Source organism: Canis aureus, chromosome 19, assembly GCF_053574225.1.
Source record: "Canis aureus isolate CA01 chromosome 19, VMU_Caureus_v.1.0, whole genome shotgun sequence".
NCBI classification, from domain to species: domain Eukaryota; kingdom Metazoa; phylum Chordata; class Mammalia; order Carnivora; family Canidae; genus Canis; species Canis aureus.
Window position 1 is genome coordinate 43,131,758 of NC_135629.1, and position 17,389 is coordinate 43,149,146.

The 17,389-nt window shown below is 44.4% G+C and overlaps 1 protein-coding gene across 1 annotated transcript; it reads left to right on the plus strand.

The window, feature by feature from the left end:
* The first annotated feature begins 658 nt into the window (after positions 1-658).
* Positions 659-5,224, plus strand: LOC144290169 (putative serine protease 42). Its single transcript, XM_077859136.1, has 5 exons — positions 659-956; positions 1,234-1,390; positions 1,969-2,231; positions 3,145-3,305; positions 4,720-5,224. Exons 1-5 carry the CDS (start codon positions 683-685, stop codon positions 4,954-4,956), a joined length of 1,092 nt encoding a protein of 363 aa, XP_077715262.1. The 5' UTR covers positions 659-682; the 3' UTR covers positions 4,957-5,224.
* Positions 5,225-17,389: the final 12,165 nt, after the last annotated feature.

Below are 17,389 nucleotides of genomic sequence, written 5' to 3' on the forward strand. Positions count from 1 at the left end.
CCACCAGGACGGATGCCAGGGACCAAGTGCTAAGAAGAATGGACTGACTTGTGGGTATCTTTGGTGGTGGCTAATATTTTAAGGTGCCACTGTCACTGAGAACAGCAGCCTACTCCTTTGTCTCAACTACTTAATTTGTATAGCACCCCCCACCCCAAAACCTTGTTCTGGTGAATGAAGCCCTGAGCCGAGGACCCATCATGGAGCATTAAGGCTCCTTGCGGGGTGCGGTAGGGGTGGGGGGTATGGGGGCCATATATTTTTGTGTGTGTGTGTGTGTTTTACAAGTCTTTAATTTAAAAACCCAAAAATATATAATCAAGCATTTTACGTAATGCATACATTCTTAATATTTGCAGGTTAGATAAACAACAGAAGGCGAGGGCGGATATACTGTATTGCTTCTCTTTGGCAAAGGGGTCCCTGGAACTGGAAGGTCCCTATCAAGGGCGGTTGTCCTCAGAAGCACCCCGACCCCTCCGGCCCGCGCGGAGTTCGTGGGACTCGCGGTGGAGACGGACCCAGGGGGAAGCCAGGGCTCGGGGTTTCGCACTCGGGCCCGGGGGCGGGGAGCGCAGGGAGCGCGCCTCTTCCACCGCTCACGCGCCTGCGCGGACCGTCAGCCTGCGGCGGCGAGGGGCGCGCAGAGGCGAGGCGAGGCGAGGCGAGGCGCGGGCGGCCCATGGCGTCCCCGGGCGGCCGCTCGCTGCGCCTCCTGCTCTGGCTGCTGCTCCTCCCGCTTCCGCTCGGGGCGTCCTCCCCGTCGTCCTCCCCGTCGTCCTCCCCGTCGTCGGCCCCGTCGTCGGCCCCGTCGTCCGCCCCGTCGTCGGCCCCGTCGTCCCCGGGGGGCGGCCCTGAGGGCCCGGGCGCCAGCGTGTGGAGGGCTACGGGGCCGCCGGCGACCTCCAGGCCGCGCGAGGCGGCCATACTCTCCCAGTTGGTGGAGTTGGTCCCAGGTGACGTTTGGCGTTGGGAGCCCGGAGCGGGGCTGAGGCCGGGGAGACTGGGGGAGCCAGAGGCCCTCTCCCGCCGGCCCCGTCCTGCCCCCCGCCCCGGGGCTCTGAGGAACGGGCCCACGCGGCCTTGGGGGTCTGCGGGTACAGGGCCTGGGGACTCGGCCGTGGCCTTCCCGGCTGTCCGAGGAGCCCCTGGTGCTTCCCCGGGGGAGCCCGGGCTCTCGGGAGCAGGCCCTGTTTCTTTGAGGTCCTTCCTCCCATGCTGTTCTCACCCCAGGGTGTGGCCAAGTCACTGCGAAAATCTTGGGCGGAGAGGCGGCCGAAGAAGCGAAGTGGCCCTGGCAGGTGAGCCTAAGGATCAACCAGAAACACGTGTGTGGAGGCTCCCTCATCACACAGCAGTGGGTGCTGACTGCGGGCCACTGTATTTTAAGGTGAGGGTGACGAGTGGATACTGAGTTCTGAAGCCAGCTCTGCTCTCCTCTAATACCCATTAGGTTCTGTTGCCCTGGAAACTTGATAAAACCCAAACCCAGCCCAACCCAACCCAATCCAACCAACTAACCCAGCCTAATCCAACCCCACCTAACCCAACCAACTCAGCCCAATCCAACCCCAACTAACCCAACCCAACCCAACCCAACCCAGTCCACCCAACCAACCAACCCAACCAACCCAACACACACCAACCAACCCACCCCAACCCAATCCACCCAACCAACCAACCTAGTCCAGCCAAAGCCCACACACTAAAAAACAAGAGTTTGCACTGGTATTACTAGGTATACTAATTCCTGGTATTACTAGGAATACTAATTTGGTGAACCAAACCAATTGTATGGGTGAGCAAACAAGTTTTGAGAGGTGTGAAGCAAGGATTTTTAGAGATGGGGTGGTAGAAAGAGAGATGAGGGAGGTCAGGGCCAGATTGGGAAGCATCTGCAATGTGTGTAAAAAGGCATGAGGGTTGCTTCTCAAGGTCTCCATAAAGGGCATATCTTCTCTCCCACAGCCATCTTAGCTACACTGTCAAGATGGGAGACCGAAGTATCCATAAAGAAAACACAAGTGTGGTGGTCCCTATCCGAAACGTCATTGTCCACCCTCAGCTCTCAGTAGTTGGAACCATTCAGAAGGACCTTGCCCTTCTGCAGCTGCTCTACCCTGTAAACTTCAGCATGACCATACAGCCTATATGCATTCCTCAGAAGACTTTCCAGGTGGAAGCTGGGACCACATGCTGGGTGACTGGATGGGGCAGACAAGAAGAATATGGTGAGACTGTGAGGCAGGTCGCACGCTCAGGAAGTGGGAGGCAGCCCTATCCCTGAAACAAAAAGGCTAAAGAGAGGGACGGGGAGGTGGATGGACTGCCTGGCAGAGGGGGAATGGGGCCACAGGTTGGTAACAGTCAGAGTAATAGCTCCTGGTTGGCGTGAGCCTAGAAATTGGTTGAGGTCTTTTGTTGTAACAGAAACATTTCACAGTAGGTGTTTAGGAAAGGCATGGGTCCTGGGAACTGGAATTGCTCTCAGGAGGAGAAGAAATACCTGGCTGAAAGTCTATTTCTGCACATTTGTGTGGCACCGTGCCTGGCTGGCTTAGGGATATTTTTAGGTTCCCTGGGGACAGAGCCAGAGGCTTTGGAGTTCTCTCCAAGGTGGGTTTCTGCTCAGTAAGTGACGAATTGTCTTCCAGTCAGAAGTGTTTCTCTCTGAAAGTACTGGCCTTGGTTGTCAGGGAGCTTCGTGTCCCTTTGGGTATAGGCAGAGCCAGATGATTCCTGTAGGGGATCCCTGTAGGGCCTTCTATTTCTGGGCAGAGACTGGATTGGTAACTTTGGGGCACTACCCATTCCAGAGTCTGTGGTCCTGCTCTAAAGTAAAGATATGTTACTGACGCACGGGATCCCTGTCACTATTACTATTGATACAGGGTAACAGATGCTTGATTATCATTTCTCAGGCTGATAAGGCCTTGCCTTCTTCCCATCTAGACTGGTTCGTCTTCAGCCTGTCTTAGTTCCTACCACCTTTCCTCCCCATGTCAACTTTGGGCCTCAGTTTCCTCCAGTGTCAAATGGGGACAGTCCCCACTGCCCTGTCTTTTTCAAAGGGGATTCTAGGTGTGTAGGGGCTTCCTGTCCACTGGTGCAGAACCACCCACTGCTGAGCCTCTTTACTTGCAGGCAGCAAACTTGTTGCACATATTCTCCAAGAGGTCGACCAAGACATCATCCACCACAAGAGGTGTAACGAGATGATTCAGAAAGCCATGACAACAAATAAGACTGTAGTACTGGAAGGCATGATTTGTGGCTATAAAGCAGCAGGCAAAGATTCTTGTCAGGTAACTTCACAGACCCCTTTCTACCTCCACATTGAGGATGTCCCCTCAAAGTCTCCTCATTCCTGAGTGCCAGGGCCTGGTTCATCTGTCACCTCCTCTCACTCGGGGGAACCACTCATTGCTCCCCTGAGCTGGCCTGGCCTGTTCCTTCAAAAGGGAGCGGCCCTTGCTGCCTGGGGACACTGCCAAAATGGGGGGAAGTCAGGGAGTGGGTAATGCTAACACTCTGAGTTCCTTTCATTGGGTTCCTCCCATGTCACACTTCCGTGTGACCAGTGGGAGCGTCTGTCCCCATTAGCTCTGTTAACCCCCCAGTCATAACCCCGCCCCACAGATATCATACCTGTCATACATGAGGTGAGGTCTGAAGGTGTTCGCTCGGGGTCCCCCTGTGCGTGCCTGCAGGACTCCTGCACTGAGTGCCTTCTGGAGGAGGGGGCATTTGGGCTGGGGCTCAGAGGATGAGTATTTGGATTTCTTGGAAAGAGGAGAAGAGCCTTATAGGGAGAGGGAGCCGCATGTACAGCAGCTCCGAGGTGTGCGAGGGAACCTGTCACGTTTAGGGCACGTCTTCCAGGTCTGGAGCAGTGAGGTGACCAACAGGGCCAGGGAAGAGGCCTGGAGTGGGAGTATGTGTGGCCTGGAGCGCTGGGCTGAGTTTCTTGATGCCGCCCAGGCAGGACTGCAGGCTAGGTGTTTGTTTCCATCGTCTAGGCAATGCTGCTGAGTTCTGAGTAGGACCTGGGGTGGTTAGGGGGTAAAGAGGGTGTACCTGAGGTTGAGTCACTGACTGCTGGGAGGGTGGGGGTGAGGGGCAGGTCAGGAGGGCTCTCTGTTTCTGTCTGAGTTGGGTGGTGCAGAGTGGGGGCACCAGAGCAGATCTGGGAGAGGACATGCAATGTTCTGCATGAGATGGGTGTGTATGGGATGTCTGGGAGTGGAGTGTCAAATATGGAGGGAATATATGAGTTAAGAGTTCTAGAGAAACTTTAAGCTAGATGTATGGATTTTGGGGGTTCTGATGCAGAGGTGGTATTCAAAATGTTTAACCCCCACTATGGTTTGGGAAATGACCAGTCATTCATAATATCGTCCTGAGGATGTTAAAGTTTTCCCATTAACTTTTCTTTCTTTTTTTTACAATTTTATTTTTAAGTAATCTCTACACTCAGTGTTGGGCTCAAACTTACAACTTCGAGATCAGGAGTTGTATGCTCTACCCAATGAGCCATCCAGGCACCCCTGCCCATTAACTTTTCAATTCTCAGTTCTCCGTATTCACAGAAGGGTGGGCCTGGTAGGTCCCTGGGGAAGGTCCCCATGTGCCTGACTGCCCAGTGCCTTACAGTGTAGCCAGCTTGCTCTCACGTGGATGGTCTTCCATTCCTGCATTTGTTTCTTTCTCTTTCTCCAGGGAGATTCTGGGGGCCCTCTGGTCTGTAAATTTCAGGACACATGGGTCCAGGTGGGAATCGTGAGCTGGGGCTTTGGCTGTGGTCGTAGAAATGTGCCTGGAGTTTATACGGACATTGCTTCCTATGCTGAGTGGATAGTTAACGTGATGAACCAGGCTGCCTCTTTGTATTCAGTGGTGTTACTCATCCCACTTCTGTGCCTGGTGCTGCCGCTGGGCATCCTGATGGCCCCGTGATCACCCTCACCCACTCCCCTGTTTCTGAGTCTCATACCGGGCCTGGCCTCTCCTCTGACCTCCTGCTCCTACTCAAATGCCCTTTCCTGAGCCTGGGTGGCTCAGTGGTTGAGCATCTGCCTTTGGCTCAGGGTGTGATCCCGGGGTCCCAGGATTGAGTCCTGCATCAGGCTCCCTGCAGGGAACCTGCTTCTCCCTCTGCCTATGTATCTGCCTCTCTCACTATGTCTCTCATGAACAAATAAAATCTTAAAAAAAAAAAAAAAAAGCCCCTTCCTGCAATTCTGGTTGGCATCCACTGACCCTGTAGAGGACCACACAGTAGAAGGTGGCAGCAAGACTGGAGCCCAGAAAGTGCCCCAGCCTGATGCTCCAGTCACCTGCCTCGGCCACACCCACACCTTGGCTGTGCTCTGCCTGCCTGGAAGGAGGGAGTGCAAGCATGCCAGCCTGAGAGCCAGCCAGCCTGCGAGGCAGACCCCGGTGCGTCCTTGCCATCTTGGAGAGCCTCTACCACAGAAGAGACCTCAGGAGCAGTGAGACAGCACTGGAGCTGGGTGTGGGCTCAGGCTGTCACCTGAGACTCTGTCAGAGCAGTCAGCTTGCTGCTGGTGCAGAGAGAGAGGTGTCACCATGTCCCTGCTGAGGTGGGAGGCCTGGGATTTCCACATCTGCCTCGGGTGTGTCTGAGGCTGGGAGGAGTTCCCCTGTACCCAGCAAGAATCCCCCTGTGCGTGGCCAGCCTGTGGCACATGGGCCCTCTGTGATGGCAGCCCCGTGATGGTGGCCCCCTTCCTCAGTAGCTAGTGGCCACATCCAGGCTCACCCCAAGTTGTGTGGAGGCAGTGATGGAGTGTGGAGATCTTAGATGCCAACTAATAAATGTTTGGATTGTCACCTGTGTGTTCTGTATCTCTCCTGACCAGGGGTGGGGGACACTGATAATTTTTCTCACATTTAACTTAAGAATGTGTTCGTGATGCTTTTTAAACTCTAGAGTGAGAGGGGAGGCCCTCATCTACTCTGATGTGAGTTGGACAGATGGTCTTAGCACTTAGATCCTGCTGCTATGCCCCCCATGGCCACCAGCATCTCTGCAGGGAGCTTTGTACCTGAGTTCCCGTTCCCTTCGTAGCCATTGCATCTGGGGAGGAGGAAGTGAGAGAGAGTGGAACGAGAGGGAGGTCAGGGCATTGCCTCCAAACTGCAAGCCTTACTTCCTGCCTGTCTGTTATGTGGAGCCTTGTGCACCAGACTGCCTTGACCTGACCATGAAGAACACCAGGCTGAGGCTCAGGGAGAGGACAGGTTGAGTGCTTACTGTGTCTGTGCTGGCTCATTTCTCTCATTAGCCTATTGTCACAGAGTAGCCGTCTATTACCATGTGGAGCACTCACTTCACTGCTCCCGATTTCCTTCTCTGTTCTTGAAACTTTGAGGTTATTTTCTTTTAGGAGAGGATTAGTGCATTTTACACGTGAGAAGTAAGTGCCCATGAATATTTGGGTGAATAAAGAAATGGACTGGGGTAAAGATCTAAAACTGTACACTTCTGACATTTTTCATCCCTTTTCTTCTGAGCATATAGCTGATCAGAATAAAGACTGTATTTCCAAGTCCTGCACATCTAAGTATGGCACTAAGTTCTGGCCAATAAAAACTGAAATGTTGAGTGTGAATTTGGGGAAATGTCCTTAATGGAGGACAAAGTCATCTTCAGATCTCTTTCTTCTCTCCTGGCTGAAATGTGTACACAGTGACCAGGGCTTGAGCAGACAAGTTTTTTAAGTAATCTCTACACATTTCCCAAACCAAATTTGGATTTGGGAAATCTCTACATTTCCCAAACCAAATCTCAAGACACAAGGAACATGCTGAGGGTGCGGAGCAGGAATTTTGAAGGAACTTGGCTCCTTGGAATTTGTAGGACTGTTATCACAGCTCATTACATGCAGCAGAGAAAGAAATTCTTTTTTTTTTTATTTAAGCCATTGTTGTATCAGGTCTCAGTTACTCATAGAAAAACCTCATTCTACCCAATGCAGTGGGTATCATGTGGAACTTTGTTTCTGGATTCTTATAAATGTAAGTTTTAAAAGTCATTTATTTAGACTAAATTTTTTTTTTTCTTTTTAGAGAGGGAAGAGGTAGAGGGGCAGAGGGAGAGGGGGAGAGAGAGAATCTTAAGCAGATTTCCCACTGAGTATAGAAGCTGATGCTTGGCTTGATCTCTCGACACTGAGGTAATAACCGGAGTGGAAATCAAGAGTTGGATGCTTACCGACAGCCACCCAGGCACCCGTTATTGAACCTCATATTAATGTAATATAGTAAGTGCTTTTGTGTCTGGCTTACCTTCTACATGTTGTTTTAGAGGTTCATCCATGTTGCTGTGTGTTATGTGTTATTAGTAGTTCGTTCCTTTAAATTTTTTTTATTATTTTATTTATTTGAGAGAGAGAGAGAGAATGAGAATGAGCAGGGAGATGGGCAGAGGAAGAGGGAGAAGGAGACTCCCTGCTGAGCAAGGAGCCTGATATGGGGCTTAATCCCAGGATCCTGAGATCATGACCTGAGCCTAAGGCAGGTGCTTAACTGATTGAGCCACCCAGGTGCCCCTAGTTCATTCCTTTTTATGGGTAAATAGTAATATTCTTGTATGAATATTCCAGTTGGTTTATTCTCCTATTGATGGACATTTGGGTTGTTTACAGTTTGGGGCTTCATTAGGAATGAAGCTGGTAATAAACATTTTAGTATAAGACTTCTTTGTATCTATATAGTTTCACTTCTTTTGGGAATAAACCTAGGACCAGAACTGCTGGCTCATGAAATTGACGTATGGTTAACGTTATCAGAAATTTCCAGAGTTTTCTAGATTATTTGTACTGTTTTTTGCTATTCCCAACAATAAATGAGAGTTCCAGTTGATCCACATCCTCATCAGTCCTCAGGCTTTTTTTGTCCAATTCTAATAGGTATGAAATGGTACCTCATTGGGGTTTTAATTTGTGTTTCCCTGTAACTAATGATATTGAGCACATTTTTATGTGCTATTGGTCATAAGCATATCTTCTATGAAGTATGTTTTCAGGTCTTTTGTGTATCTTTAATTAGGATGCTTATTTTTTTATTGCTGACTTCTAAGTAGTCTTGTATTCTGAGTAGAATCCTAAGTTTGTGACCTACTTTATTCACTTTTTAGCTGGGGGCTATGAAAAATTTTCTTCTATTTTTTTCTCCAGAAGCTTTACAACTTTAGCTTTTACATTTAGGTCTATGGTCTGCAAATTAATTTGGGGGCATGGTATGAGATCTAGGGACCAAAGTATATTTTTCCATATCTTTAATGTTATCCAGTTCTTGGGCCATTTATTGAAAATACATTTATTTTCACATTGATTTGCATTGGTACTTCATCAAAAATTGACAGCATATTACATGCATCTATTTATGGATTCTCTGTTCAGTTCCTTATCTATTTGTCCTTTTTTTCCCTAAAGATTTATTTATTTATTTATTTGAGAGAGAGGGGGAGAGAGAGAGAGAGAGAGAGAGCGCGCACACTGAGTGGGGGGAGCAGCAGAGGGAGAGGGAGAAGCAGACTCCACTGAGCAGGGAGCCCGATGTGGGGCTTGATCCCAGGACCTGAGCTGAAGGCAGACATTTAAACCACTGAGCCACCCAGGCACACCAGTTTATCTGTATATTCTTATGCAAACTTTACAGTGTTCTAGTACTGTAGCTTTTATAGTTAGTCTTGAAATTCAATAACATTACACCTCCCAATTTTTTCATGTTTTTCAAGGTGGGGCTTTGTGTAGAGATTGACAAGCTGATTCTAAAATGTACGCAGAAAAGCAAAGGATGTAGAATAACCAAAAGAAAGAACTACTGTACTTCAAGACTTACCATAAAAGGGTAGTAATCAATACCTTATGGTATTGGCATAAGGGCAGACATATAGATCAGTGGTATAAGATAAAGAGTCTAGAAATAGATCCACACATATATGGCCCATTGTTTTCAACAAAGGTGCCAAGGCAATTCAATGTAAAAAAGGATAGTCTTTTAAATAAATGATACTGGAACAATGGGATATTCTTATGCAAAATCAAACCAAGCCATACCCCTCAATCTTTGCATTAGATGTAAAAATTAACTTAAAGTGGATTATAGAACTAAATGTAAAACCTACATCTAGAAAACTCCTAAAAAAAGGGGGAAAAGTCTCTGTGACCCTTGAGTTGGCAAAGATTCTTTATATAGGACACAAACAGCATGAACTATACAAGAAAATAAATGATTGGATTTCATCAAAATGAAAATATTCTCTTTTTCTTTAAGATTTTATTTATTTAATCATGGGAGATACACACACACACACACACACACACACACAGAGGCAGTGGGAGAAGCAGGCTCCATGCAGGGAGCCATATGGGACTCCATCCCAGGACTCCAGGATCATGCCCTGAACTGAAGGCAGACACTCAACCACTGAGCTACCCAGGCATCCCTATATTCTCTCTTTGAAAGACACTGTTAAGAAAGGGAAAATCAAAACTACAGACTGGAGGTAAATAGCAGAAGTGTCCACTCAGAGGCTTACATATGGTGTTCATGGCATCTTTATTCATAATAGCCAGAATCTGGAAACAACTCAAGTGACTGTCAACAGATAAAATGATAATGAAAATACTACTTGGCAACAAAAAGAATAAACTACTAATAGACATAAGAACGTGAGTAGAAATTCAAAAACATTATGCTGAGTGAAAGACGTCAGACACAAAGAGTACGGATTTCTGATCCCATTTATATGAAGACCAAACAGGCACAATAGGTAATCAGTGGTTGCTTATGACGGATTTGAAGAGGACACAAAGGCACTTTCTGGGGTTTTGAAATGGTTTATAGCTTGATTGAAGGGGTGGTTATGTGGATCTATATATTTACTAAAACATTAGATTGTGCACTTAAGGTCTATATATTTAACTGTTTGCAAATTTTTCCTCAGTTAAAAAAAATAGGTTAATGTGACACAATCTAGTTTGGCCCCAATGTCCATTCTCTTCTTCTTGCATAATACATGTCTTATGCAATGACCTGATATCTTAGGCCATTCTAATGTTGTGCCAGCAGATATTTAGCAAGCAGCTCTGCAAGGGGGAAAAAAGCCCTAATTATTAACACTTTCAGATTTCTATGGTGTAAACACTTCCACCATGGATTATTTCAAGCTCCCAACATGACATTACTGAATCTGGAGTTGGGAAGAGATGTATACTATTAGATAGAAGTTTTGCCATATAGCTATAGTATATGGCTCTTGATCCAGCCTCATGAGCACAGGTAATCAGAAAATTCAGGAAAATAACTAGGAAGTAATGAATTTTGAATATTTATTTATTTATTTATTTATTTATTTTTGAATATTTATTACCTTTGTTTTTAGTGTACTTTAATTACAGGCTTTATAATTTAAAATTTAATAATGACTATGTTTAACAGCCAGCTCATAAAATTCCTGACAATTAATAATTGGCTTTCATGAGCTAGGACAGGCCAGCTCTAGCATTTACTGGGTTATTTCTCTACCAGCAAATCTCAGGACAGGGATTCATGTTCAAGTAACCTATTAAGAGAGTCATTTTCAGGAAAAACCTGTATGGATGTGAGGGAAGCAGGATAGGAAAGGTAAGTTTAATAAGAATGTGATTATAGGTGAAGTCTAGGCTCAGCATGATCCTGGAGTCTACGTTACAAAATTCATCCAGACTTAAGCCAAGGGAGCTGAGTTTTGTGCCCTGCACCAGTATGTCGTCATTTGCTATAGGCTGACTGGAAGGATGGGAAGTAAGAATGCAACTCCTAGTCACCTTCTGTAATGTCACTCCATGTGCTCACGGGTAAGCCTCCTAAAAAGGATGCAGGTATGAATTCCTAGTAGCAATATCCAGAGTAGCTGGGAGAGAGGTACACCAGACAGGTAAAATGGATCCCAGGTGATCTGGGTGGCTACCTACTTAAGAACTATCTTTCTCAGTTCCCTTCGAGCTAAGTGTGACCATGTCTTTAACTTATGTTCAATTAGATGTAAGTAGCAGTAGTGTGCTGTTGCGGCAATGCCCTTGAAAGGGACATAAATATGCTTTTTGGTCCTATCCCCTTTCTAAAGGGGAAGAAGATGAGAAAGATGGAGGTGCCATCTTGGATGCAGAGATGTGTGCCCATGTTAAGGGTGGCAGAACTGGACTTGGCCACTTACATTTGGACTGCTAAGTAAGAGAGAAATAAACTCTCTTTTTTAACCACTGTATTTTGGGATATTTGTGGACAGAGATATCCACACTTTAGCCTGTACCCTAACGAATATAGTGAGTAAAGAAACAAGTAATAACAAATATCTAAAATCATGACTGTATAAAACAATAATAATTTCTAATTTGTAGGTTTTTCTTAAAAAAAAAGACTAACCCCAACAGAATGAGAGAACTTATCAAAAAGAACAAGGAGGATATATACACTACAGAAAAGACATAATTATTTGTACATGATCTGGTTGTTTCAATATAGAAAACTCTAAAGAATCTACAAATGATCAAAATTGATAAAATAATTTGATAAGATTGTTAAATAGAAGAATAATGTAAAATTGCATTTTTTAGAAGATTTTATTTATTCATTCATGAGAGACACAGAGAAAGAGTGAGAGAGAGAGAGAGAGAGAGGCAGAGACATAGGCAGAGGGAGAAGCAGGCTCCATGTAGGGAGCCTGACATGGGACTCAATCCCTGGTCTCCAGGATCACGTCCTGGGCCGAAGGCAGCGCTAAACTGCTGAGCCACCTGGCCTTCCCCTAAAATTGCGTTTTTGAGAGATGTGCATGACTTTGTGGGAAAATTTATAAAATTTTATTGAAGGATGGGAAGGAAGACCTAAATAAAGATATACCAAATTCATGAATAAGAAGGCTCAATACCACACAGATAGCAATTCTCCACAAAAATGATCTTTAGATTTAATGCACATTGAATAGAATTTTCAACAGTTTAAACAAAAATTTGGCAAACTTACCCTGAGGTCTATAGAGAGTACCAAGAATAGCCAAAAGCTTAATGAAGAAGTCAAGGTAGGAGAATGCATTCTATCACATACTGATGATCAGAATCTCTAGTAATCAAGAATATGTCAACCAGACTTTAATAAAAAAAAATAATAGGGGTCCCTAGGTGGCTCAGCTGGTTAAGCATCTACCTTCTGCTCAGGTCATGATCTCAGGGTCCTGGGATAGAGCCCCACATCAGGCTCCCTGCTCAACAGGGTGTCTGCACCTCCCTCTCCTTCTGCCCCTCCCCACCACCCGTGGGGGAGAGAGAACACCACTTGTGTTCTCTCTCTCTCTCTCTCTCTTGTTCACTTTCTCTCATAAATAAATAAAATATTTAATAATAATGGGCCATTCAGTACGTGGTGCTGAGATAAATGATTAAATGGAAAATAAATGAAACTGAATTCCTATCTCATGATAAACAAAAAATAGGTGGATAAAAGACAAAACATGAAAAACAAAACTCTAAAACTTTTAGGAGAAAATACAGGGCCATATCTTGAAGACTCAGGGAAGGCTTTTTAAAAGCAGACACAAAAAGTAAAAATGAGAAAGAAAAAGATTGCTATTTCTGACTATGTTGAAACTAAGAACTTTTATTCATCAAAATATGTAATAAAGTGAAAAAACAAATCATGATTGCGAAATGATATTTGGAGCACACATTACCAACAAAGGATTAGCATGAATTAAAAAGAACACATCTCAATAAGAAATACTTCAAAAGCAATCCAAATATAAAATTGGGCAGATGTTACAAACATTTTATAGAAAAAGAGCACAAATGGCCATGAAAGATTTGAAAATATACTCCAGGGAAATGCAAATTAAAACCATACCAAGATATAATTTTATGCCCACCATGTGGGAAAAAACAGAACTGTGGCAATAAGTGTTGGGAAGACTAGAGATTAATAGAAAGACTCATATAATGAGAGTGGGAGTGCAGTTTGGTAAAATTAGTTTGAAAACTGGCATTATGAATTAAGAAATAAAAATGAATACATTTACACATGAATGATTGACATCCAAGGTCATAACTCTTGCAAATGACACAGGTAATTCGAAAGACACACAATGAAGCAGAGTTACTCATAATCAAAAGTGAAAATACATCAACAGTATACATAGAAAACAGTTGTTCTGCTTTCTTGGAAAATTAGAGTTGTTAAGAGTTAGCATTGTATGACAATGTAGGACTATGACCCTAGAGAGAAGAGGAACAAGTGAGATGAACCCTATAATTGTCCTGACTTCCCAAGTGGAGGCAGTTTTCATATGGCAGAGAGAAGGAAACCCAAACAGAACACAGTGATATTACTAAACTAAGACTGGGGCTCAGGACATTTGGAGTTTGCAGGTCAGACTATTGTAGAGAAGGGGTTACCATTGTTTTGTGGGCCAATTCCAGATATAGCCTATTTTTGAACAGGACTAAGACTGATTTACACATTTTTAAAGAGTTGCTTTTAAAAAAAGAATATATGGCAGAGTCCATGTGGGGCCTGCAAAGCTTAAAATATTTACTGTCTGTCTTTTACAGAGAAAGTTTTTGATCCCTGCTGTATAGGATGGAGATGCAGAGAAATAACTCCAGAAATCTGCAGAACACTCCCTTTGGTCTTTGGCTGAATGCTAATCCACACACACATAGGTTAAATTTCCAGGAGGCTAGGCAGAGAACAATTGCCAGGAACAATTGCCAGGGTGCTATAAGATGGACAACTCACAGAGCTCACACAGTACTGGGAGATTCAAGTCTTATTCATCCAGAGAGGAAGGACTTCACTGAATACTCAGGCATTCAGTAGAGACCCCACAAGGCTCACACCTTAGTATTGAGGTGATCTCAATAAAGGCCATTCTAGACTCATCCTAACAGAGCTTAAAAACCAACTTTGAGGGCAGCCTGGGTGGCTCAGCGATTTAGTGCCTCCTTTGGCCTGGGGCCTGATCCTAGAGACCTGGGATCAAGTCCGCGTGGGGCTCCCTGCACAGGGCCTGCTTCTCTGTCTGCCTGTGTCTCTGCCTCTCTCTTTCTCTCTCTCTTCTCTGTGTCTCTCATGAATGAATAAAATCTTAAACAAACAAACAAACAAACAAACAAAAAAACTTTGAACAGACCAAGGGTGAACTGCAAGTAATTTAGCTGCCTGCCAGATTTCCACACTCCTTAAAAACAGGAAATACAATTCAAATAGTCAACAGTGTAACATTAATAGCGTTCAGCATTCATTAAAAATTATTAGGCCTATAATTGAGAGTAAGCCAGTCAATAGAAACAGATACAGAAATAGACAAGAATTTTAAAACACCTGTTATTGGGGCGCCTGCATAGCTCATTCAGTTAAACGTCCAACTCTTGGTTTCTGCTGAGGTCCTAATCTCAGGGTCATGGGATGGAGCCATAGGGTGGACTCCAGGCTCAGTGTGAAGTCTGTTTGAGATTCTCTCCTTCCCCCTCTGCTCTTCCCCCTGCTCATGTGCGTATACACTCTCTCTGTCAAATAAAGAAATAAATAAAATCTTAGAAAAATAAAATACCTGCTATTAATACTGTAAATTTGCTCAAGGATTTCAAAGAAAACGTGAATGTGACTAGAAGAGAAGATAAAGAGAGCTAAATGGAAGTGTTAGAGCTAGAAAATACAGCACCTGCAGTGAAAAATTCACTGGATGGGTTTAACCAGTGAATTTAACCAGATTAGGTACTGCAGAGGAAAATATCAGTGAAACCAAAGGCACAGCAATATAAACTACCCAAACTGAAGCACAGACAAATATTGAAAAAAGTTACTAGACCCTGATGATTTGACCTATGGGAACAATATCAAATGGTTCTATGTGAGAAATTGGAGTACAGAAGGCTGGAAACAAATGAAGCAGAAATATCGGAAGAAATAATATTCTTCAAAAACTTTTCAAATAATTCAAATAATTACTGAAAAAATTTCCAAGTTTGAAGAAAAACTAAAAATCACAGGTTTTAGTTTAGTTTAGCACAGTGTACCCCAAGGAAACACAAAGAACCACACTGCAGAACATAATTGAATTGTCATTCAAAACTCAGTGATGGAGTTTAAAAGCAGCTGGGAAAGGGTAGCCCCAGTGGCTCAGTGGTTTAGCGCCGCCTTTGGCCAGGGGCGTGATCCTGGAGACCCAGGATCAAGTCCCATGTCGGGCTCCCTGCATGGAGCCTGCTTCTCCCTCTGCCTGTGTCTCTTCCTCTCTCTCTGTGTGTCTCTCATGAATAAATAAATAAAATCTTAAAAAAAAAAAGCAGCTAAAAAAAGACATATACAGAGGAATAAAGATAAGAATTATAGGGGTGCCTGGCCAGCTAGGTTAGTAGAGAAGGCGACTCTTGATCTTGGGGTTGTGGGTTTGAGCCCCACAGTAGTTGTAGAGATGACTTAATCATAAAAAAAAATCTGAAAACAAAAAAACACACAAAAAACAAAAAAACTAAGATAGGAACAATTGCAGACTTCTCTCCAGACACAATGCAAGTTGGAAGATAGTAGAGAGAGGATCATCTTCAAGTATTGAAAGAAATAAAGCAAGTCAGCATAAAATTCTACCTCAAATGAAAATATCTTTCAAATATGAAATTGAAGTAAAGACTTTTAAAAACCAAAGCTGAGAGAATTCCTTCCTGGACTTCAAGAGATTCTGAAGTTCTTCACGTTGAAGGAAAATGGTATCAGATGGAAACAAGTCTGTACAAAAACATGAGGTGGGCCAGAAATTCTAGTGTTGTCAGGAAATATTAAAGATTTCCTGTTTTAAAATTTCTTGCAATGTAGAATAGTAACCTTTTTGAACTTTTTGCACTCATTCCATTAAAATCTATTGGTCCTTCACTTTTTTTTTTTAAATTCATTTATGGTAGTCACAGAGAGAGAGAGAGAGAGAGAGAGAGAGGCAGAGACATAGGCAGAGGGAGAAGCAGGCTCCATGCACCGGGAGCCCGACGTGGGATTCAATCCCAGGTCTCCAGGATTGCGCCCTGGGCCAAAGGCAGGCGCCAAACCGCTGCACCACCCAGGGATCCCTGGTCCTTCACTTTGAATGGATCTTTTAGCCATACATAATTTTGTAAAATCTTTGGAAAACATTGGTCTACTTAGTTATGTGGTTTTCCAAATGTTGACATGTTTCATTATACAACATTAAAAAAATCACATTTACTTATATCACTGCTGTTGTCACAAAAGTATTTAATTTGGAAAGTTGGAAAGTATTGTCTGCCTATAATGCCTTTGCCAGCATGGAGTGTCTGATTTGTCATCATGGGATCCTACATAACATAGTACTACAGAGTACTGAAATGCATTAATCCCAGTAAGCATGAACTGTTAGCCTTGCAGGGTGGAAAGAAGTTGATATAACAATCTTGCCACCAAATAGCTGGTTGGTTTCCTTCAGGGATGTAGCATTTCAGAGAGTTGGCATTGACCTTGGATGCTGACAGATTGGACATTCAGCAACAGTAGTAGCTATATCAGCTTTGGTAAGAGGAAGCCTATGTTGCTTTATTGGGTGAATGAATGGCCTCCAATCCTGCCAACACAAATACTCTGTGGACACACTGCAAGAATGGAGGTTGACAAGGATAAGTGTTAGCTGATCCCTAGAGGAGGAGTCATCTTATCCACTTGGTTGTTGAGTGCCTCCTCTGTGGTGGCTACTCACTGGTGGGCACTGGCATGGAATAGAAAAGGCTACACACTTTGTTTCTGCTCCCATAGGTCCATTCTTGTGCTTCTTCCCTAGATTGTGGGGTTTTGCTTTTTCTAAGCCCCTGACCAACCAGACAAGCCACTTATCACTGCTTAGGGGTCCATGTATATTCTTATTCAGGCAACTTCTCCTTTAACACCAAGTTCACGACCAGGTGTACTGTTTGAAGCTCTATGCAGAGGATTTCTCCTCATCACTGCCTTTCAGGGCCGCCCCTGAGTGAGTCTCTGGTGCAACAGCAGATTGTTCTCAGCCAGTACCAAGATTTTGAGGCCATCTGTGAACCAGGCCTATATTTTTCCCTCTTTCATCAGCTGGTCCTAGGACAGTCCTTATAAGGCCATGGGTATGAACTGAGGGAGAAACTTTAATTCAATATAAGCAGGTGGTAAGTAGGTCAAGGCCAATATTTTTGTGCAATTTACTTGTGTCTTCAAGACCTGTCATAACAATCCAATTCCAAGTGTCCATTGAACGATGAATGGCTTTGTCCAGCCGAGTTTATGACTTGGTGAGTCTGGCTGAGTATCTCCTTTACGATAGGAGGCATGGGACTCTCAGTTACTTGATGTCCCT

Bases quoted from the DNA above. Each gene is read 5' to 3' on its own strand.
- LOC144290169 (XM_077859136.1), top strand. From the start codon at position 683: ATGGCGTCCCCGGGCGGCCGCTCGCTGCGCCTCCTGCTCTGGCTGCTG. The intron at 1,391-1,968 runs GTGAGGGTGACG...TCTCTCCCACAG, and splicing joins GCGGGCCACTGTATTTTAAG to CCATCTTAGCTACACTGTCA. The intron at 3,306-4,719 runs GTAACTTCACAG...CTCTTTCTCCAG, and splicing joins CAGGCAAAGATTCTTGTCAG to GGAGATTCTGGGGGCCCTCT.